This window comes from Lithobates pipiens, unplaced genomic scaffold (assembly GCF_037356315.1).
Source record: "Lithobates pipiens isolate NorthernLeopardFrog02 unplaced genomic scaffold, aLitPip1_a1.2 Scaffold_22, whole genome shotgun sequence".
In the NCBI taxonomy this organism is placed as follows: Eukaryota; Metazoa; Chordata; class Amphibia; order Anura; family Ranidae; genus Lithobates; species Lithobates pipiens.
The window spans coordinates 100,839,019-100,863,060 of NW_027507784.1; the positions used below are offsets into that span (position 1 = coordinate 100,839,019).

Genomic DNA, 24,042 nt, shown 5'->3' on the forward strand with positions numbered 1-24,042 from the left:
GGGGAAAGGGCTTTTTGATTGGTTTCTATTGTAAAATTTGGTTAATCTTTCTACTTAAATTTAGGCCAAAATTAATTCTGCTACATTTCTTTGGTGAAAATAACCCAAATCAGTGAATATTATTTAGTCTGTAGGAAAGTCCACAAGCTATGGTAAATATATTTGAAAAGCGATCAATCCTGATGTACTGACAGCCTCATTTCTTGAGTCCTGAAAAGTAGACAGTCCAAGGTATTTAGTAAGAGGCATGGCACATTTTTTTAAGTTGTAATTTTTGGACACAATTTTTTGGAAAATGAAGAAATGAAAGAAAAAGAAATTCACATTTTATAAAAAAAAGTTTTTACATACTGTCACCAGTGCAGTGCATCATAAAGCTGGAGTGACCAGGGACCACTGACTTTTGACAGTATGTAAAAAAAAAAAACCTTTCTTTTTATATTTTTGTTATTTTTTTTCAGTTTTTTAAAAATATTTTTTCTTTTTTCTTTCTTTTACATTTTTTTTACATACTGTGAGCAGAGCAGTACAGTGTTATCCATAACATACCTTTTACATAGTAACACTGGACCACTCTGGGGAAGTGATCAGGATTTTTTTTATTTACACACTGATTGTATGCATTAAGATAAAAAAAAAAAACCTGTGTGCAGCAGCCCCCCTCGGCCCCTCTAATACTTATCTGAGCCCATCTCGATCCAGTGATGATGCACGAGAGACTTGGCTGGTTGGACACACAGAGCAGTGGCTCTGGTCAGGTGCCCCCATAGCAAGCTGCTTGCTGTGGGGGCACTCTGCAAGAGCGAGGGGCCTGGAGTACCGAAGAGGGATCCAAGAAGAGGAGGATCTGGGCTGCTCTGTGTAAATCTACTGCACACAGGAGGTAACTATAACATTATAACTATTACCCAGTCATGTACAGATCAAATAAGTAAGAAAAAGGATTTGCTTTTCACTCGACTGGATAATTTAACTAAACATTTATGGCCCATTTAAACTAACACGTTGTGGTTACGGTCACATTATCACAATGTGCTGTAACATGCGTCACTGTGTTGCAGTGCCATTCATTTTGAATGGTGCACCAATGTACTAAGGCAATGCATGTGCAATTTTGCGTGCTGTGGTAGAAAAAAGGGTCCCTTCTGATTTTTAGCATTTCAAGGGGCATTGGCAGACTATATATATATCAAAAGCCTGCCTTAATACAACAGATGCTAACTCATGACTTAACCTCCCTGGCGGTATTTCCAAGTGTGGCTTGGGTTAAATTTCAGTATCTTTAGCAGGAAACCCTGAGCCACACTTGGGATTGCATTGCAGAATCCTGGTACAGTATACTTACCTTGTCCCGAGGATCCTGCAATGTCCCCCTGCTGTGTCTTCCCCCGCATTATCCGCCCGATGCTCTGTGTTCCGGCTCCATTCCCTGCGAGTGTCGTAGCTCATGGGGGCGGAGCCCGGCAGCAAATTCAAAAAGTACAAAAAACATAACATATACAGTACACTGTAATCTTACAGATCACATTACTGTATCAAATCATTTCACCTCCCTTTTGTCCCTAGTGGTCTGTCCAGTGCCCTGCATGCAGTTTTATATTATATATATTGTTCTTTCTGCCTGGAAACTTAAAGAGGAAGTAAACCCTGATGGGTTTACTTCCTCTTTTTTTCCCTGCAAAGGTAAAGCATAATGGACTACTATGCATCGCATAGTAGCTCATTATGTGTCACTTACCTGACACAGGAGCCAGCGAAGTCGCCGCTGTCACCTGTAGTCCGCCGCATCCATCTTGGTTGTGGCGTCTCTCGCAGCTCCGACGAATGACAGCGGAGAAGCCGCGATGACGTCACTCCCGCGCATGCGCACGGGAGTCGCGTCTCGGAGCTCCGACGCTGCCATTCGCCGGAGCCGCGATGACGTCACTCACGCGCATGCGCACGGGAGTAGACAAATTTGGCAAATCCATTCTTGGACTTGCCGCATTTAGTGCGCCTGCGCGCCGCTGTCTACGGCGCATGCGCCGTAGACAGCGGTGCCCATTTTCGGGCAAATATCTCCTAAACCATATAGGTTTAGGAGATATTACTTGGACCTACAGGTAAGCCTTAATCTAGGCTTACCTGTAGGTCAAAGTTGTTTGGAAGGGTTTACTTCCATTTTAAGAGAGTTCATGGCAACCAAAAAGTGTCCCTTTGCGTCCAAAAGTGGTTTTAGACCAGCTAGAAAACAGCGATAGTAAATTAGAACACTTGCAAAATTGAGCGATCGTGATTTGCGGGGAAATTAATTTTATTATTATTATATTATTGTTTTTTATAATTATTTATTATATTATAATTTATGATTTTGTGTTTCAAACTTTATTAAACCCGGGATGTCTACTAGACTCTTGTTTGAACAGATTTAAGTGTGTTATTACTAAGAATTATTGGACTACAATATAAAACATAAATTTTCTATGCAATGTACCGCTTTGAGATTCAAAAATCTAACATAATTATACCACCAGGGAGGATAACGCACGTACGAAAAAAGTAAACACTTTACACAATTTACTGTGTGAAGATTCTCAATTCCTATGGTAAATCAGGCTCATTATGACCAAATGCCTAGGCGGTTGATCTTATGTCTGCTGCAGGGGTTCTATTAATCTTTAGTCGGTGTTCCCCTCCCTTAAAGCCGGACTTTACCCATAATAGTTTGATAACAATTAATGTTCTTTAACAAAATAAAAAGTAATTATACTACCAAAATTATTGTGTGCTGTAAACTGCCTCCAGCATTGCTCCTGTTTCTTCTTGCTGGAGGCCGCCATTTTGTTGAAGCCCAGAGCATTCACTTCCTTGTTGGAAACTCTTCCCCTCTCCTTGGTCTGAAAAACGATGTCACTTTATCCATTAAAAACATGTACATTTCTAGCAGAGTTTGCCCTGTCACCTATCCTGATTTTTTTTTTTCCTTAACCACTTGCTTACTGGGCACTTAAACCCCCCTCAGTCCCAGACCAATTTTCAGCTTTCAGCGCTGATGCACATTGAAAAACAATTGCGCGGGCATACAACACTGTACCCAAATGAAATTTTTATAATTTTTTTCCCACAAATAGAGCTTTCTTTTGGTGGTATTTAATAACAGCTGGGAGTTTTATTTTTTGCTAAACAAACAAAAAAAGATGCAAAAAAAAAAAAAATCATGTTTAATAGTTTGTTATAAAATTTTGCAAACAGGTCATTTTTCTCCTTCATTGAAGTGCGCTGATGAGGCGGCACTGATAGGCTGCACTGGTGGCACTGATAGGCTGCATTGGTGGGCACTGATAGGCTGCACTGGTGGGCACTGATAGGCATAGTTAAGGCGGCACTAATAGGCACAGATAAGGTGGCACCGATAGGCACAGATAAGGCAGTACTGATGGGCACAGATAAGGCGGCACTGATGGGCAAAGATGGGTACGGATGGGTGGCACTAAGGGGCACTGATAGGTACCACTGATAGATGGGGCTGATGGGCACTGGTGGTGGCACTGATAGGTGGCACTGATGGGCGGCACTGCTGGGCACTGATGGGCACTGGTAGATGACACTGATGGGCACGGATATGTGGCACTGGGGTGCTGCACCGTTGTTGAGGCAGATTGTGGGCACTGTGGGTGGCACTGCTTGGTGGCACTGTGGGCACTGCTGGGTGGCACTGACGGGGGGCACTTATGTTTTATTAAGGTGGCACTGGCAGGGGGCAGGTGGGCACTGGCAGGGCTGGCCGTGATCGGGACTGATGTCTCGATCACGGCCGCCAGTGATCGACTCTTTTTTTTTTCTCCTCGCACTGTCAGCGCGAGGAGGAATAATAGCCGATTACCGGCTCCGTTGCATCACATGATCAGCTGTCATTGGCTGACAGCTGATCACGTGATAAGGGGTCGGGATCGACCCCTTGCTCGGATCAGTGATCAGGCGAGTCTCATAGACTCGCCGATCACAGAGCGCGCCGCCGCTTGTGCACGGGACGACGTCAATAGACGTAGTCCCGGCAAAGGAGGTCCGCGCTGTAGCCGTCATTCGGCTATAGCGCGGATCTCAAGTGGTTAAAGGGGTTGTAAAGACAGAAGTTTTTTTTATCTTAATGCATTCTTTGCATTAAGATAAAAAACCTTTTGTATGTAGCAGCCTCCCCAGCACCCCCTAATTACTTACCTAAGTCCCATCTCTCACCAGCGATGTCCACAAATGTCTAAGCCATCCGGGACAATGGGCTTGATTGGCACAGCAGTGGCGCCATTGGCTCCCGCAGCTGTCAAAGTCAGTCAGCCAATCAGGGGGGAGAGGTGCGGGGCAGGCACACAGAGCTCTGACTCTGCTCCAGTGCCTTCATAGGAAGCTGCTGACTGTGGGGGCACTCAATAGGAAGGAGGGGCCAGGAGCAGAAAAGAGGGACCCAAGAAGAGGAGGATTCAGGTTGCTCTGTGCAAAACCAACTGCACAGAAGAGGTGAGTATAACGTTTGTTTGTTTTTTTTAAATGAGACTTTACCATCACTTTATTCTATGTTCCCTAAGTACAATCTTTGGCATTTCTGTTGCTTTCATTGCCTTTCAACCGTTCTTAAAGGGCTTGTAAAGGCAGAAGGTTTTTATCTTCATGCATTATGCGTGAAAATAAAAAGCCTTCTGTGTGTAGCAGCTCCTCCCAGCCCCCCTAATACTTACCTGAGAGCCCTCTCTGTCCAGCGATGTCCACGACTGTCTCAGCCATCTGATATTCTCCCTCCTGAAACAAAGCAGCAGCACAATTGGCTGCCAATGCTGTCAATCAAAGTGAGCTAGCCAATCGGGAGAGGAAGAGCAGGGCCAAGTTGGGGCTCCATGTCTGAATGGATATAGAGAGCTGTGACTCAGCTCAGGTGCCCCCATAGCAAGCAGGAGGGTGGGTCCAGGATCACAGAAGAGGGACCTGAGATGAAGAGCCTACAAATGCACTGCAACAGAGCAGGTGAGTATAACATGTTTGTTATTTTTATAGGAAAAAAAAACAAGACTTTAAAGCAGTCGGCTGATTGGCCTCTAGTGACTCTGATTTTAGGCACAGTGCCAAAGCTGGAGAGCAACTGAGCATGTGCAGAGTCTTACTAGATTCTAAACAGTATAGGCACTTATTTTTAACGTTCTACATAGCTATACCTGCATGAGAGGCCTGCCTGAAGTCTAAGCACTGAAGCACTTTAATGGGGAACAGCAGGCAAGCAATAAAAGGGCCTTGTACCCCTATAAGTTACATGCACTTAATGATTCTGATTGGCTGAGAGCTCTACTGCATTACCTGTGACCTGTGATGAAAGTTATTTGCAACTAACCGATTATTCCTACTAGTCACACCAGTAGTTGATGGGTGAAGAGGGGTTTAAAGTTGAATAGAACAGCATTATGTGTAATAACTAGTTGTTCCCATCACCACACAAGAGTAGGCTTACTTTCTTGCTACGTGCACCAAACTGGACCATATTTTTTGTTCAAATCGTTCATTCAGAAAATAATGGAAGTGGGTTAATAGCTTTTTGCTTCCAATTTTTTTACTGAATTTGTATGAGTTATCTGTACACCTGTCATAAGAGAAATCTGTAGCCTGTCATTTACTATCTCTATGTAGCACGGTCTCTGGCCTTTTCCAGTCTATTGAGAACTTTTCAGGCCAAAGCTAGCTGACATCGTTCAGTATGTGGTGGGTTGTGAGGCATAGTGGATGCAAAGATGGAAGTCATTGGGCGCCAGACACTTCTTGGATGTAAAAGAGGTTTTATTTCTTTTGACAGTCCTTTTACAATTTACAAATTCAATTGACAGACTCTGAGACTCAATAGGGGGACAGCCGTGTAGGGAAAGGCCCCAGCAAAAAGCTATATCTGCACATGCAGGATTGCTGTCTCCTTTGGTAACAGTCTTCAACAGTTCCTAACTCAAACATAACAGTCCTTTCAGCTTCACTACAACTGCCCTTTTATAGTTCTTCAACACAGAGCTTCCAGTCTCTCTCTAGAACCTCTGATTCACTGGCTCTGAATCTCTTGAGCTCCTCCAAGGTTTGCGGTGGTATCCCCTCAAGCGTTACCCACGCTTCCCTATTGGGTCCCCGGCTTGGCACTCCAGATACTTAAGCCTCACCCCTGCTAACCGGCGAGATCCCTGACTTGACTCACAAGGCTGCTCTGGAAGCGTCTCCTCCGCGGGTTGGGTCCCTGACTTGATCACCACCTGAAGTTTCCGGATTCTCCACCGTGCCTGTTCGGTGACAATGTGGTTCCGGTACTTGCTTCAGTTACTCACTGTGGTCTCTAGTAAAGGTGGTTGGTCCCTTCTTGATGACAACTTCCCTTCTACCTCCGACCACTGACAGGTTCTCCAGCCGACAGAACTATCACTTTTGGTTGGATTGCAAGCCGCAGTCCCAAACCTGAGCTTCTCTCTTTACTTCTAGACAGGCCCTCACACAGCCTAGCAGCCAGATGCCCCTGGGATAGGTCCAAACTCCAGCCTAGCAGCCCGGGCGTACAACACGCGTCCACCCAGACAGCCGTCCAGAGGGCACAGAACATGGATCACCTGACCTCACCCGAATATACAGGTTCTCCCAGCAGGCCAAGGGATTCAAGAAAATGGGGCTGCTCTGTTCAAAACCACTGCACAGAGCGGGTAAGTATAACATGTTTGTCATTTTTAAACAAAAACAAAAAAAAAGAGACTTTGATATCACTTTAAGCTTTAAATTACTCCTTTCCTTTGCTTGCAGTGAAGTTAGAGGATTAGCATTATAGTCAAACAGCCATGGCAGTCTACATATTTATCTTATGACAAGTTACCTTGAGAAAGAGATGGATGAATTGTATGGAAAATACTTCTTCACCATCACTTATATATATATACTTATCAGTGTTACCATGATCTGCTTGTGGCAACATCTCCAATTATATGTACATAGTTTCATATGTATACGTTTGAGTGTCATTCCAGGTAGATTTTGATTTATACTGACACACTTCTGCTTTAGCTGAATGAAATGTAATATTGTAAGAAGTAATAATATTTCCTAGAGATTCCATCTCATAGACCCATCTTAGAACAGAACTGTATTCCCTGAGGCTGTTATAATGTAGTGAAATATCTTCTTTTTTTTCCCTCCTAGCAAATGTTAATCATATGGAAATGGAAGAAGGGATGGCATTTACTATAGGTCAGTACAATTCCTTTTCTAAAAATAGGTAAAGTAAAAGGTAACACTTGGCTATGATAATAATCACACTATAAATGAATTGTTTTAATTTCTGATGACATGTCATTATGTGAATGTGTAACAAAGTCCATAAAGACATAGATGAGTGAGCTTGTGGCCTTCACAGAGTCCTGACCTTAACTCGATAGAACGCCTTTAGGATGAATTGGAGTGGAGACTGAGTCAGGCCTTCTCGCCCACATCAGTGCCTGACCTCACAAATGCGTTTCTGGAAGAATGGTCAAACATCTCAAAGACACACTCCTAAACCATGTGGACAGCCTTGCCATAAGAGTTGAAGTTATTATAGTTGCAAAGGGTGGGCCAACTCAATATTGAACCCTATGGGCTAAGACTTGGATGCCATTAAAGTTCATGTGCGTGTAAAGGCAGGTGTCCTAATACTTTTGGTAATATAGTGTATGTTGAAAGTCTTTGTAGTCAGTGAGTGTTACAGGTTATCTCCAATTAAAACTGAAGTTTACATCATAAAACTCAAATGAGGAATTTGGCCACATTGCTCAGGACTTTCGTTTTTCTGTAGTTCAGCGGTCCACACTGTTAATTTTTGTCATTATTCTGGTTATCTGAGAATCGCTATTTGTAATGCCGGAGAGATAAGCCCTAACACATCTACTGCAGGCTACTTGCTTTCTCATTTACAGAAATCCCAATTTAATAAGGTTAGTACTAAGAAGTTTCTCACAGGTACACCTCATGTTCCGATCAGCCTTTTGAGGTTTGAATGTGATTCAAGGATAGAAGAAAGTTACACAGCACAGTATTTAGTAAGTATACTCATAGTCACCCTGTGAGGTTTTCTCTGAATTCTGGCTACAGTTAACTACACTTACTCAGATTACAGTAGAGCTGCACAATTCTGGCTAAAATAAGAATCCCGATTTTTTTTTTTTTTTTTTTGCTTAGACAATAGATCACGGTTCTCTCACGATTCTCGTGTTGTAACATCATCTTTCACATTAAAACCAAAAAATTGGGCTAACTTTACTGTTTCATTTTTTTTATTCATTGAAGTGAATTTTTTTCCCCAAAAAATTTCTTTTGGAAGACCGTTGGGCAAATACAGTGTGACATAAAATATTGCAGCAATTGCCATTCCCTAGGGTTTCTGCTAATATATATATAATGTTTTGGGGGTTCCACGTAATTTTCTAGCAAAAAATATTGATTTTAACTTAAGAAAGAAGTGTCAAAAAAAGATTTAGACTTTAAGTGGTTAAACTTCCTGCATTTACATGTTGTTGAAAACTTGGCAGTACACAGAAGTTCTATCCCTTTGATCTAAGCCCTTGTACACACGGTCGGAGATTCCGACAACCAAATCCGTCTGAGTAATTCCGACGGATTCATTCCGGAAGAGGTCCGGAAGTGATGTTGCATACACACAGTCGGACTAAGTTGTCGGAAAATCCGATTGTACATAACGTGATGACGTTATTTTGTTACGACGGGACTATGTTCAGGCTAGTAGCCAATAGCTTCGGTCTAGGAATTTGATCTGAGCATGCGTGGCACTTTGTCCGTCGGAGTAGGCTACACATGATCGGAGTATGTCCGATAGGAGCATTTTGTCGGAAAATTTTACCGGCAAGTTTGAAAATTTGGTCCGCCGGATATTCCGACGGAAACAGTCCAATGCAGACCACACACAGTCGGAATATCTGACAAAACGGTCCGATAGGAAACATTCCGTCGGAACCTACGACCCTGTGTACAAGGGCTTAGAAGGAAGCTTAGTTACAATGTTGCAAGTTAAAAACAACTTGGCAGACTGCCCAGATGTTTTCTTTTGACAACTGAGTGAGCAGATCATTTCTCTACTTGTTTATATGAAAGAATCGGCAACCTCTGCAGGAGAGATCATCAGAGGGGGTGAATTGAGTTCACGATTTTTTAACGATTAATTGTGCAACTCTACATTACAGCAAAAGAAGTGAACTTTTTCATTTTACCACAATTGCAATGTTTGGTAAAAGGAATTCGTAGTTCACTGAGTGATTTCACTTACCTGGAATTGCCTTTTAACTTTTTTTTCGGTAGATAGGGAGATGTGCATTGCCTTCAAATGCCAGAGGAGTTGAGGGGAAAATTATGGGGGTTAATAATGGTGGCCATATTTAAATAAAAAATATTTAATAATACCTGTACGGTACTTCTGGCTTAGAGCTAGCCATAGACATGAGATGACTGTCAGAGGTAAGAACACCATGCCAAATAATTGTCATCACTAAAGCTGGCCATAGATGGGTAGAATTTTAAAATAAATTTCTTGGCAAAAGAAAGGTCTAAGAAAGTCTGTTCCTTTTTCTAAACTTTGGTGGGTCAAACCGACATTCGTTTTCGAATGCAGTAATGAGAACATTCAAAGGAGCAGGATGGAAAACTTTTCTCGAACAAACAAATTTCTAACAGTGTACAGTATCTCACAAAAGTACACCCCTCACATTTTTGTAAATATTTTATTATATCTTTTCATGTGTCAACCCTGCAGAAATTACACTTTGCTACAATGTAAAGTAGTGAGTGTACAGTTTGTATAACAGTGTAAATTTGCTGTCCCCTCAAAATAACTCAACTCACTGTCCAAAATTGGACCCAAAGTGTCAATATTTTGTGTGGCCACCATTAATTTCCAGCACTGCCTTAACCCTCTTGGGCATGGAGCTGGTGGATGTTGGAGACCTTGCACTCCTCCGCCTTCAATTTGAGGATGCCCCACAGATACTCAATAGGGTTTAGGTCTGTAGACATGCTTGGCCAGTCCACCCCCTTTACCCTCAGCTTCTGTAACAAGGCAGTGGTCGTCTTGGAGGTGTGTTTGGGGTCGTTATGTTGGAATACTGCCCTGCGGCCCAGTCTCCGAGAGGAGGGAATCATTCTCTGCTTCAGTATGCCACAGTACATGTTTGCATTCAGGGTTCCCTCAGTAAACTGTAGCTCCCCAGTGCCGGCAGCACTCATGCAGCACCAGACCATGACACTCCCTCCACCATCCTTGACTATAGGCAAGACACACTTGTCTTTGTACTCCTCACTTGGTTGCTGCCACACACGCTTGACGCCATCTGAACCAAATAAATTTATCTTGGTCTCATCAGACCACAGGACATGGTTCCAGTAATCCAGCTGATCTTCAGCAAACTGTTTGTGGGCTTTCTTGTGCATCATCTTTAGAAGAGACTTCCTTCTGGGACAACAGTCATGTAGACCAATTTGATAGTGTGTGGAGTATGGTCTGAGCACTGACAGGCTGACCCCCCCCCCCCCACCCCTTCAACCTCTGCATACAGATGCTGGCAGCACTCATACATCTATTTTCCAAAGACAACCTCTGGATGTGATGCTGAGCACTCAACTTCTTTGGTCGACCTAGGTGAGGCTTGTTCTGAGTGGAACCTGTCCTGTTAAACCGCTGTATGGTCTTGGCCTCCGTGCTTCATCTCAGTTTCAGAGTCTTGGCAATCTTCTCATAGCCTATGTCATCTTCATGTAGAACAACAATTCTTTTTTTAAGATCCTCAGAGAGTTCTTTGCCATGAGGTGCTATGTTGAACTTACAGTGACCAGTATGAGAGAGTGAGACTGATAACACCAAATTTAACAAATCTGCTCCAGATTCACACCTGGGAACTTGTAACAATGACGGGTCACATGACATTGGGAGGGAAAATGGCTAATTGGGCCCAATTTGGACATTTTCACTTAGGGGCGTACTCACTTTTGTTGCCAATGGTTTAGACATTAATAGCTGTGTGTTGAGTTATTTTGAGGGGACAGCAATTGCACACTGTTATACAAGCTGTACACTCACTACTTTACATTGTAGCAAAGTGTAATTTCTTCAATGTTGTCACATGAAAAGATATAATAAAATATTTACAAAAATGTGAGGTGTGTAGTCACTTTTGTGAGATACTGTATGTGGTGTTTGATCAGTAAAGTCCACTTTCAAAATCAAATGTTAAAATCAAACTAAATTCTATCCATCTGAGGCCCTCAAGGAGACGCTTGAGATCCCGTAGTGGGAAAATTACCACTATCTGCAATTACAACATTGGATCTTGTCTCTTCATCATACTTCCACACACCCATATCTCAAGATGTCTTTCGAGCACATTTGCCAGAACTTTACTTTATGCCTCTCTTGACAGTAGGACATCTTTAACTTCCCTTTCCTATGTGGCCTAAAGGAAGTGAGATCTAGGTTCCTCCTTTGAGGTGGAGGACTGGAATAGGGCTTTGGAAGATGGTGGAGAAATGTTCCTTCAATACCACTACCTTTGAGACTGCCTATAAAGTTCTCCTGTTACTGGGTCCCAGCTTGGATTGCCCATGCTCTATCCTGGCAGCAGCAACAGATGTTTTATGAATTGCGGTCAGCGTGGGGACATCCTGCATATCTGGTGGTCATGCCCACGACTGATAGGCTTTTAGTCTAGAGTTTTTGGCCTGCTGCAGACATTGCTTTTGTGACAGTAGACAAGGATACCAGATTGGCTCTCCTACATTGCCCTTAAAGAGGAAGTAAACTCTCCCATTCTGATGCTTTTTTTTATTTAGACCATTATAATAAGTAATTATCAAACTATAGCCACTGTAATCCAGCCCAAATTGCATATTACTTACTGTTTAAAGAAACTTTAAAAACTTGTTTCCAGGGGTAAGGAAGCACCATCTTAAGTATTGTTTTCTGAGTCCACAGTAGAGTGTATTTCCGCCCTTACATTGAGCACTTCCTGTACTGTTAACCAAGCCTCCTTCTCAATCCAACATTTCTATGGCAATCCTGCTTCCCTGCTCATAGCTGACTTGTTTTATTTCATAGTATTTGATTATCTAGTGTTTGCCTATGTCAGTCTTAGCTTCAGCTGATAAGACTGCAGTAATGCTGTCCGATGCCCGGGTTTACACTCTATGTGATGTCACATGGTCACATGGGGTGTATTAGGAAGCTCTCAGTGATTATGCAGTCTTGTGGGATTTCAGTGTTGTGCGGTAGGAAGTCCTTATAATAGACAGACAAGCACACAGAGTTCGTCATAAATCAGGGGAGATGGGCATGCTCGAGTGATTCTAAAGAACAAAAAGGATTACAAAAATGCTAAGCCAGTAAGGAGATATCTACAAGCAATGTTCTTTATGCTGATTTACATGGAATGAAGTTGTGGGGGAGAGTTTACAACCACTTTAACCTTGCCATTTTGCACTACAGAAGAAATTGGTCCGGATGACCTCCATGATTGTCAATGAGCAGATGTGCAGTATTATTTAGGACTCGCACTCAACATTTCTTAAAGTCTGGGAAACATGGATAAGCTATTCCTTCCAATCTTTTCCTCCAACCAGTTATGGTCTTTTATAGGTGTTGCCCATGCCAGTTCCGAGTCTGTGATACTCTTTCTCCCTTGATCTTTCCTCTCTCTGGCCCCTCTCTCCCTTCCTGCTTTCCCCTCTATTCTTTTTTTTTATTCTTCATTCTTCCTTTCTCTTACTAGATGATACTTGTTATTGGGGATTTTCTCCCCTTAGAGGACAGCCTGGCAGTGAAAGCGATATTTGCGTTTGACTTTCCTACCGGCCCTCTTTAGTTTTGGGTCAAACTCTGCTGATTTAAGATTATACATTACCTATTTGTACTTGTTTTTACATGTGACTGTTTAGCTCTGCCCCTGTGTGGGCAAACCATGAGCTTGTCATGTTTTCTCTGAACCAGTGGTGGAACTACCGCCATAGCGACCCACATGTTCTAAATGGGGCCCGCAGCCAAGTGGTCCTAGTTGCCAATAAATATTGCTTTTTCGCTGCCCACCGCCGATAGAGGTCTGCGGCCGGTGGAGACCAGACAAGTTAGACACGAGAAGGGAGCCTACTGAGTGGCTACAATAGAAATAGAGCTGTGGAACCCCCCCATCCCCCGCCCCCATCTGCCTGTCATCTGTGACCTGCTGTGGAAAGGGGTGGGCGGTACCGCAGCTCAATTTCTATTGTAGCCGCCGGCTCTGCCTCTATTTTGTTCCCCCCTCGGCCTTCAGTAATGGAAGCGGAGACACTGCTGTTGGGATGTAGAAGGGCTCCAATGGGGGGGGGGGGCACCTGAGATGTAAGGAAGCACTCCGCTGGCTGGGAACAGTGACACCAGAGATGTAAGGAAGCACTGCGCTGGCTGGGGACAGTGACACCTGAGATGTAAGGAAGCACTGCGCTGGCTGGGGATAGTGACACCTGAGATGTAAGGAAGCACTCTGCTGGCTGGGGACAGTGACACCTGAGATTTAAGGAAGCACTCCGCTGGTAACAGTGATACCTGAGAGGTAAGAAAGCACTCCGCTGGGGACACCTGAGATCTAAGAAAGCACTGCGCTCGGGACACCTAATGGCATCTGGTGGCAGGCAAGTGACACACTCGGGGCTCCCACTGATTCTGATTCTGCATTATGGTGAGTTGAAGTATTTCATTTTATATTACAATGTAATAATAGAAATAATGTGCTTCAATCACCCTGACACCATAACAACCATGGTGCCAGGATGATTGAAGCGCTAACACCAGGTGTTTGGAATATCTTTATCTGCTGATTGTTAAACTTTCTGGAATACACATTTCTATTGTGGTGTAGGATCTGGGCCTGCTGTCCCTCCATTCCTCTTTTTTTTTTTTTCCTCTCTTTCTTTCTTTCTTTGTTTCTCCCTCCATCCCTCGTTCATCTCAGACTCTAACCACACCCCTTTGAGTCACACCCTTTAAGCCACCCCCAATATTATGCTTAAACCACGCCCTTTCTTCGCCGTGGCGCAATTTGCACGCTGCATTTTTCTTTCTCCATTAGGCCACACCTACAAACAAATGTCCACCCCCTAATTTTAATAAGACTCCGCCCACCGATAAAAAAAGTGTCCCAGTGAGGATGAGGAATGTAAGTTTACTGTTAAGCCTCCCAGGCCCCGCGAGTCAGGCCGTGTCCCGACACACGCAGCTACATACAGCAGGAGGCAGGAACAGAGAGCAGAGTGGGCGGGGCAGAACGCTTGAGTGTGCCTGTGAAGGGACATCGTTTTCGGCACAAGAGGAGGCTCTGAAGTTTGGACAGGAGGTAGGAAGGGAGTGGGAGACAGACTGTCATCTGTTTTGTACAGTTCAGTTTTTTTTGTGTTGTGGGCGGGCTGGTTGCGGGGGGGGGGGGGGGGCCTATAACATTTTGCTATGGGGCCCTGTGATTTCTAGTTACGCCCCTACTCTGAACAATTCAATAGATCTATTGAAACAGAAATTCTATCCATCTATGTCCAGCTTAAGAATTATTAAATAGACATTTATACTTATATTGACCAAACATGCACCTTTATGCCCTAAAGTAAAGGAAGCAGACACCTCTGGTGCTAGCCTTATCTTGAGGTGAAAAATACTAATTAATCTATAAAGAAAATAACCAAAAATAATGATTCTGCATAGTTCTCTTACTTGACTGTATGTTTATTCTGAAAAAGGTACAGAGACAAACATAATTTAACAAAAGAGTCTTGGTGCATTTTGCACAAAGTGGATATTTACTTTCTCACTGTTTGTGAAATGTGTCCAGGCTCCCTTGGTGATGTCTTTTTTTATTTGTGTTTTTCAATAGAAAATGGTGTACAAATCACCCAAAATAGTATGACATATTATCATCAAAAGGTATGTAGATCAAGGGTATACAAAGCCATCAAATATTGCTTAAATCAGGGATATGCAATTAGCGGACCACCTGTTGTAGGACTACAAGTCCCATGAGGCATAGCAAAACTCTGGCAGCCCCAAGCATTACACCCAGAGGCAGAGCCATGATGGAACTTGTAGTTTTGCAACAGCTGGAGGTCCGCTAATTGCATATCCCTGGCTTAAATGATAAATAGCATCAAAGAGAAGCAAAACATTTTGAGAGAAAATGACAAGTAGCCTGTCGAGATAATTAGGGGTAAAAGTGTTCGATTGGGGGGGGGGGGGGGGGGCAGAACAGAAGGGAGAAGGTAGGATAAAGAAGGGCGTGGGAAAAGGAAATTATTTGGAAGAGTAATGGTGGGAAAGCTATGGGTGTTGCAGAAGTTGTAAGAAAGGACAGGGTAGAAAGAAATTAAAAAAGAAAAGGGGGGGGGGGGGGGAAATACCTCTGGTGGCATGTCAGGTGGTTGGGGAGCAGAGTCAAGTGTCCCCAAACATGCCTTAAGGGCCATTCGGCCAAAATGACTGAAAAAGGTCTGCCGATCGGTACCGGATCAGCACTCTCACAAATGGCTAAAAGCGCTGACCAGTGTGTTCTGGCGGGAGGCAGTCCACTGTCAGAACACAAATGCAGAGCAGGGGAGATTGCTTTACTAACATCTCATAGTTAGTAGAGCGGCTCCTCCTGAGCTCTTCAGCCCGCTGGGTTGAACAAAATAAGAAAATGACAAGTATGTACCAGGCTTTACCATCTTCCAAAAATGTAAAGTCCAGCCAGTAGAATCATGTCTTTTTTAAGGAGTCTTGTTCATTTTGAGCAAGGAGGACCAGATCCTCCATGCAGCAGAGTTTGACGACTTTGCATAGCCAAAGTGAGTCGGTGGTCTTCCATGCTGTTGATCTTTGCATAATATTTTCACAGCAAACCTACTGAACAAGTAAACTATGCAAAATCACTATTTTGGATATTATTATTTGCTGCATATGTCAGGCGTGTACTATGCAAGGTATGAGAGTTGCAGTTCTTTTGGCTTTGGGGTATGTAGAGATGGCTCACAGGACTTTGTTGTTCCATCATCTATAAACCTAACTCTAACTTGGCTGAATGGCTAGTACTTTGGGAAGGGTTTCTTACATTTAAGCTTCGGATTAAAAAATAATTCTCAGTTTAGCTAAAATAATTTCAAGAAATTAAAGTAAATCTAGAGTTGCAGCATGCTTTTATTTGATAATACAACAATACAAACAGTTGTTTTTGACAATCCAATATAGGCTTACTTGAAAAATCTTTCATGTAAATACTGCCTGTCTACTGGCCATCTTTTTCCAAAACTTCCTGGATTCCCTGCATGCTTTGCAGCTTCCCCTCTACTGCTTATTTTTTATTTCTCAAGACTACATATTCCAAGGTACCTTGCTGCTAGAAAGCAGTGATTCCTGTACTGACTCTGCCTCCTGAAGCTCCTCCTCTACCAGCTTGATAGTACAGCAATGCCTACTCACAGGAAGTAGTGAATATGTGCAACATAAATGAAGGAAGTAAATGTGTGGGGATCTACAGAAAATACATTTACAAACGTCGAGATTGTTCAGATTAATCGGCTAGAAATAATTGAAAAAAAAAATGTGAATATGAATTTACAATTTGACCTTACATACGCTTTAAAAACCTTACTGCAGATCTTTACCTGCTTTCGTTCGGCAAGTATTGAGATTCTTCCATTGCACATCTATAATATTGCAGTCAGGCCCAGTGTTGTAGCTAAAAAAAAAACAATTGCACGGCAGTCTGTTCTAGATTTAGATTTTATGCATGTGTTTGTAATATGGAACGAGATGTCCAAGCATTACCACATTGTTAACATTTTATGTGCTTCCCAGCGGTAGAACACAGTCAGCTACTATCACAAACATAGAACTGTCATGCATATCAATCAGGCCCACAAATATTGTAGATCTGTGCTGCAGTGCAATGTGTCTTTTGCAGCCTGTATACATTAATGGTAATGTGAATGCAGTATTCCATATGTCTTCCAGAAAGAAATTGTGCAAGAACAGACAGTCATAGAATTGAGAGACGATGAAAACACAGACCATGACATGGAATAGGAGGGCGAAACTGCATGCATTTTTACACCACAAAGGGGTGGATTTACTAAAGGGGTAGATACTGTTCGCTTAGGGGGAATAAGGTCAAGCTGTGTTCACATCAATCATCCAATCATTTGAAAGCAAAAATCCTTCTTTTTTTTTTTTTTTTTTTTTTCCTTTACACCTGATTTGATTTTTGAAGTGAGCACATCTTCACTTTATTTACTAAGCTAATGGAACATTTACTTTGCAAGGTAAACACTCTTGGGAGTATTAACAAAGGATGACACACAGAGAAAATGCACCAATTTCCTATATTCACACTTTTTTTGTGTTTTATTCACCAGTAAAGTAAAGTTTTGCCCAACAAATTGATAATTCTCTGTGTGATAATAGTGCGCTGCCGTCCATATACATCCACCTCTCCTCTTTCCTGCAGTGCTCCTCCTTGCTGCCGGCTCTCTTCACAACAGAATTTACACCACTGTGCTAATAGTGTACATTTCAGAACAATTGTTACCTTAAAGTGATGATAAACTTTGCTTAACCTCCCTGGCGGTATGATTATTTCAGATTTTAGGTGCTGAAAGCGGTACAATTATTTTGCATGGAAATTTGGTGTTTTATATTGTATTCCTGTAATTCTTAGGAATAACTCACTTAAATCTGTCCAAACCAGAGTCTAGCAGACATCCCAGGTATGATAAAGTTTGAAAAATGAAATCATAAATTATAATATACCGTATTGGCGTATAACATGCACTTTTTCCCCCTGAAAATCGGGGGCAAATCAGGGGTGCGTGTTATACGCCGATAGGGTACCTCACCGAGCTGTCATGTTCTCTCCACTCCAGCTCCTCGGCTTTCACTCGGCTCTCCCCGTCACACACACACAGTCCCGCCTCCGCCACCGGCATTGGACCAGTGTTCTGCCTATCACAGGAGCCGATGGCGGAGGTGGGACTGTGTGAGTGAAAGGCAAGGAGCTAAGTGGAGAGGATATGACGGCTCGGTTATTTCCTGATTTCAGGCTGCTGGAAAGAGATGGTGAGACTGCAAATTAATGCATTTTAATATTGAAGGCATTTTAAAGGAAGGCAGTTTAAATGAAGACAGTTTAAATAAAGGCATTTATCATGCTGCATTGATGACTTTTTTATACTTCATTGAGGACAATAATCAGGCTGTATTGATTTGTTTTGGCTGCATTGAGGACTTTATTTAGTCTGCAAATGGACAATTATCAGGCTGCAGATGGACATTGATGGGCACTGATCCTTAATTTGCCTCAAAGTTGTTCATTTTAAAAATGCTTTTTTCCTGAAACTTCCCTCTTAAAATTAGGGTGTGTGTTATACACAAGTGCGTGTTATACGCCGATAAATACGGTAATAAATAACTATAAATAATTATACCAAATAATAATATAACAATAATAACAAATATTCAATAATGTAATCAAATCAAAAACACTGAAATTTGCTCAGTTGCAGAATTGTCACTGTCATCACTTTTCAGTATTTGATGACGGATCTCCCCACAAATCGCTATCGTTCAATTCTGCGAGTGATTCCAATTTATTATCTCTGTTTTCTAGCTGGTCTAAAACCATTTTTGATGTAAAGGGACAGTTTTGGTTGCTATGGACAATCTCCAGTTTCCAGGCATGAAGAAAAGTTTTTATATTGTAAAACTGCATGCAGGGCACTGGGCAGAACACTAGGGACAAAGGGGATGTGAAATAATTACATACAGCAATGCAATCGTAATCTGTAAAATTACATTATACTGTATGTATACTGTGTGTTGTACTTTTTGAATTTGGTGCCGTTCTCCGTACCCGTGCATCGCAACGCTCGCAGGGAATGGAGCTCCGCTCCGTGATAGATTGAGCAGAGGACGGCTCGCTCGTACAGCAGGGGGACATTGCTGGATCCAGGGGACAAGGTATGTAACCTCTTTCTGTATTCAGCAATGTGGTCCTGAGTCTGGCTTGGGGTTACCGCTAATGGTGCAAAATTTTCACTCCGAGCCAGACTCGGAAATACCGCCAGGGGGGGTTAAAAAATGATTTAGTTACCGGTATTTATTTTTTTTATTGCTGATGCAATCCAACTTTCTGTTAGAGGATGGCTACGTTCATTCTCCACAGTCTCCCTGTATGTAGAAATGTAGACACCCTCTCTTGCTCGGTCTTGAGATGGACTGTGCACTATGAAGTATGGGCAAGAAAAAAAACAGTCACTCCCGGCGCTCAGGGGTCTTCCACAGCAGGATGGGACTATGAAATGATGATCCATAAACATCCAGAATGCCTGGCGGATGCAGCCCTCCTCGGAAGAAGCTACAAAGAAACAGACAGGAAGGCGCAAGCACCTTGTGCATTACCGAAAATCATTTATTGGATAATGTAAAACTAGTAAAAATGGATATGCGTAAAAGTGCAACAAGTGAGAACGTGTAAACAAGACAAGGTAATACAGTGCAGGATACTCTTCGCCAACGACACTCCGCTATGCTGGCAGTCTTCTGCAATGACACCCACTATGCTGGCAGGCTTCTCCAATGACACCCCGCTATGCTGGCAGGCTTCTCCAATGACACCCCGCTATGCTGCCAGGCTTCTCCAATGACAGCCCACTATGCTGGCAGTCTAAGCGAGCATAGCGGGGTGTCGTTGGAGACATGTATCCTGCACCTTATGGCCTCATCTTGTTTACATAAACAGTGACCCTGCCCCCCTCTGACACCACGGGGAAAGCCATAGGGAAGTCCCCGTGCATCAGAAGGGGCGGGGTCACTGGGTGGCCCCGCACTCCGTTATATAAGAGCTGTCACAAGAACAGAAGCATCACATAGCAGGAGACTCCCATTGAGGCGGATCGTCTGGAGGATGAAGCGGGGAAGAAGAAGCCGGAGGAAGATGCTGGACGAGAAGACTGGAGGAAGAAGCAGAGGAAGATAGAGAGAAGAAGCGGAGGAAGAACAAGATGGAGAAGGAAGAAGAAAACCGAAGGAAGAACAGAAGAAGATGGAAGAAGAAGTGGGGAAAGAAGGCATTAATAAAGGAATTGTCAAAAACCGGCTATTGTCTTTTTTAACATTTTTGACACTTTTTTTGTGAAATGGTAGGGGTACATTTGTCACGTGTGTTGTGTCGACTGTCACGTGTGTTGTGACGTAACATGTAGGATTCCAGAGGCAATCTAGACACCGGAACAGACGCATAGGTACGAGCTCGGCGCTCGTTTTTACAGTGTACAGCTTGCATAAAGAAAATGTGAGTTTTTTATTGTTCTATTTAAATAAACGCCAAATATTTTTCAACATACTGCACCATGGTAGGCCTCTCTTTATCTTTTCTCTAACGCATTGAGCATCTAAATGACCTGAGTGACTCAAGTTACTAACGCCCAGCGGAAAGACAAGGAAAGGACCCCCCCTTCCCCTGGCTTTATTCCATAGGAACGCCTAGGAAAAGACTGATCCGAAGGGATCCATCCCCTTAAATCTTGCTACATGCTGTTTACCTTACAGTAGTAAGGTAATCATTTATTTCAGCCACGGGTGTCAGTGACACTGAAGATCCATATCTTAGCACTTAAAGGCACAGTATCACTGAATGTCAGGATAGCCGCACAAAGTGTTCCTGTGATTTTTGCACAGTAGGAATTTTAAGATGAACATCTATGTCCCTTTCTAACGTATTTATTTATGAATTTATGATATTATTTTAGTATATTATATCTACACATTTGCACTTGATTTTGCTAAATTTACCGATGAATGCTCTCTAGCTATAATCACTAGTTGATAATTCCAAATATAGAAAAATATATAATCTTGTACTAGGAGCGCAACACCACCAATTACTTTTTGATTACTCACACATTTGGACACGAGTTTGGTCCTTACGGTGTATGCAGCACCTTTTTCAGTATATTATATCTATTCCTTTTCAGTATATTTTACTTATTCCTTTTAGCGCAGTAGTACCTACTTTACATTCCTCACTCCATTTTCTTTTAACATTTTGGCACGGGGTTCCCCTTAATGTCCATACCAGACCTGAAGGGCCTGGTATAGAATTTCGGGGGACCCCACGCATTTTTTTTACATTTTGGTTAAGGGTTCCCCTGTGGGGGAATCCCATGCTGTTTTTTTCAATTACTTTTATGTGTATTGCCGGAACCAACAATTCATTATAGCTGCGATTAGTTTTAAATTACTTTTTTTCCTTTAGAAATGTAATTTTGCTCTCAGACTGTTCTAAACACGGGAAACATGTGCCACTTTAAAGGCATACTGTAGACACCCCCAGGTATGAAATTTAAAGGAATATTACACTTTTATTGTTTCACTTTAAGCATTATTAAAATCACTGCTCCCGAAAAAACTGCGTTTTTTAAAACTTTTTTTTTGCATTGATACATGTCCCCTGGGGCAGGTCCCAGGTCCCCAAACAGTTTTTATGACAATAACTTGCATATAAGCCTTTAAAATTAGCACTTTTGATTATTCATGTTGTGTCCCATAGACTTTAACGGTGTTTGCGTGTTCGAACAAGTTTTTTGCCTGTTCGGATGTTCTGGATGAGAACCGAACCAGGGGGTGTTCGGCTCATCCCTACCTGTAGGTATAAATAAGCAAAGCCACCTTTACTACCACTTGAAGTAGTGGATGTGTATAGATTTTTTTTGGAGAATAAGGATTAAGTTTAAGGCACTTTCACACTGGGCCGGGGCCTGTCGGCGGTAAAGCGGCTCTTTACCTTCATTTTTGCGCCACTTTTCGGCTGCTAGCGAGGTGCCTTTAACCCCCGCTAGCGGCCAAACAAAGGCTTAAAAGCGATTCGCAGTCGCTTCAGCGGCGCTGGCCATTGATTTCAATGGCAGGGGCATGTTAGGAGCGATGTATTCACCACTCCCACAACGCCCCAAAGATGCTGCTTGCGGGCCTTTTTTTTCTCGTCCTGCAAACGCACCGCCCAGTGTGAAAGCACTCAGGATTTCACACTGGGGTGGCTTGAGAGGCAGTTTTCAGGCACTATTTTTAGCACAAAAACGCCTGAGAATCGCCCCAGTGTGAAAGTAGCCTAAATGTCACTTTAAAACATTGGCGTGAGTGCTTTATTATTCTGGCGCTATCGAACATTAATAGAAACCGTTGCATATGACTTTCAAAGTGATTTGGCACAGCTGATGGAACAACATATAGAACTTGTGTAATGGCATTGTGAACTTGGTGCACGGAAGATGTGGTGATATTTACACAAAAAAATAAAAAAAAATCCTTTTTTTTTTTCATTCTCTATTTCTTAAGTACCGTATTTTTCGGACTATAAGGCGCACTTAAAAGCCTAAATTTTCTCACAAAATCGACCGTGCGCCTTATAATCCGGTGCGCCTTATATATGACCTGTTGACATCGCTGGAGTTCTTTGGTTAATGCACCCGGAATGATGGCAAGCACCGAATTAGTTTTCTTCACTTGGGCTTTAACAGTATCTGTCAGATGGGCGCGCATGGAGTCACAGATCAATAGGGATGGAGATTCGTGGAAAAAGCCACCCGGTCTCTTACCGTAAACCGACGTACCGTAAACCTCTCTCAGGTTGTTCTACTGCGTGACTGATAGCGATGAGTTTGAAATCCGCTTCGTAAGCATGTCTCTTAACAGGAGCCATTTTTGGGGCAGCGGGTATACCGTAGAAAATGAACGAATGAATGCGCACACCTCCTGATTAAGATGGCCGTAATGCCCAATCCAAGCAGTGCAGCTTCGTGGGATTACCAAAGCTAGGAAGCTGCACTGCTTGGATTGGGCATTACGGCCATCTTAGTCAGGAGGTGTGCGCATTCATTCGTTCATTTTCTACGGTATACCCGCTGCCCCAAAAATGGCTCCTGTTAAGAGACATGCTTATGATGCGGATTTCAAACTGAAGGCTATCAGTCATGCAGTAGAGCATGGAAATAGAGTAGCTGCGAGAGAATTCAACATTAATGAATCAATGGTACGGAAGTGGAGGAAGCAAGAAGATGCCCTGCGCCAGGTAAAGAAGACCAAACTGAGTTTCCGAGGAAACAAAGCAAGATGGCCACAGTTGGAGGACAAAATTGAACAGTGGGTTATTGAACAGAGAACCGCAGTTGGAAGTGTCTCTACTGTCTCTATTCGACTCAAAGCAACAGCGATCGCACGCGACATGGAGATCAACGACTTTCGAGGAGGTCCCTCTTGGTGCTTCCGTTTCATGAAAAGGCGGAATCTCTCTATCCGCACAAGAACCACTATGTCACAGCAACTGCCAAAGGATTACGAAGAAAAGCTGGCCATTTTCCGTACCTACTGCAAGAACAAGATCAATGAACAGAAGATCCGGCCAGAGCACATCACCAACATGGACGAGGTCCCCCTTACCTTTGATATCCCTGTAAACCGTACTGTCGAGAGAACAGGGACCAGTACGGTATCTATACGCACTACAGGAAACGAAAAGTCATCCTTCACTGTAGTTCTCGGTTGCCAGGCTAATGGCCAGAAACTACCACCCATGGTAATTTTCAAGAGGAAGACTCTGCCAAAAGAAAAGTTTCCGGTTGGCATCATCATCAAGGCTAACCCGAAGGGCTGGATGGACGAGGAGAAGATGAGTGAGTGGCTGAGAGAGGTTTACGTCAAGAGACCGGGTGGCTTTTTCCACGAATCTCCATCCCTATTGGTCTGTGACTCCATGCGCGCCCATCTGACAGATACTGTCAAAGCCCAAGTGAAGAAAACTAATTCGGTGCTTGCCATCATTCCGGGTGGATTAACCAAAGAACTGCAGCCACTAGATATAGGTGTCAACAGGTCATTTAAAGTTAAATTGCGAGCTGCGTGGGAGCATTGGATGACAGAAGGCGAACACACATTCACCAACACAGGGAGGCAACGCCGGGCGAGTTACGCCACTATCTGCCAGTGGATCG

At 43.0% G+C, this 24,042-nt stretch overlaps 1 protein-coding gene across 1 annotated transcript in view; it reads left to right on the forward strand.

Annotated features, from left to right (window-relative positions):
* METAP1D (methionyl aminopeptidase type 1D, mitochondrial) overlaps positions 1-24,042 on the forward strand; it is a 333,044-nt gene that overhangs the window by 305,463 nt on the left and 3,539 nt on the right. The window contains exon 8 of the mRNA XM_077448002.1: positions 7,177-7,224. Coding sequence (XP_077304128.1) covers positions 7,177-7,224 — 48 coding nt within the window. The remainder of the gene's footprint in view (positions 1-7,176; positions 7,225-24,042) is intronic.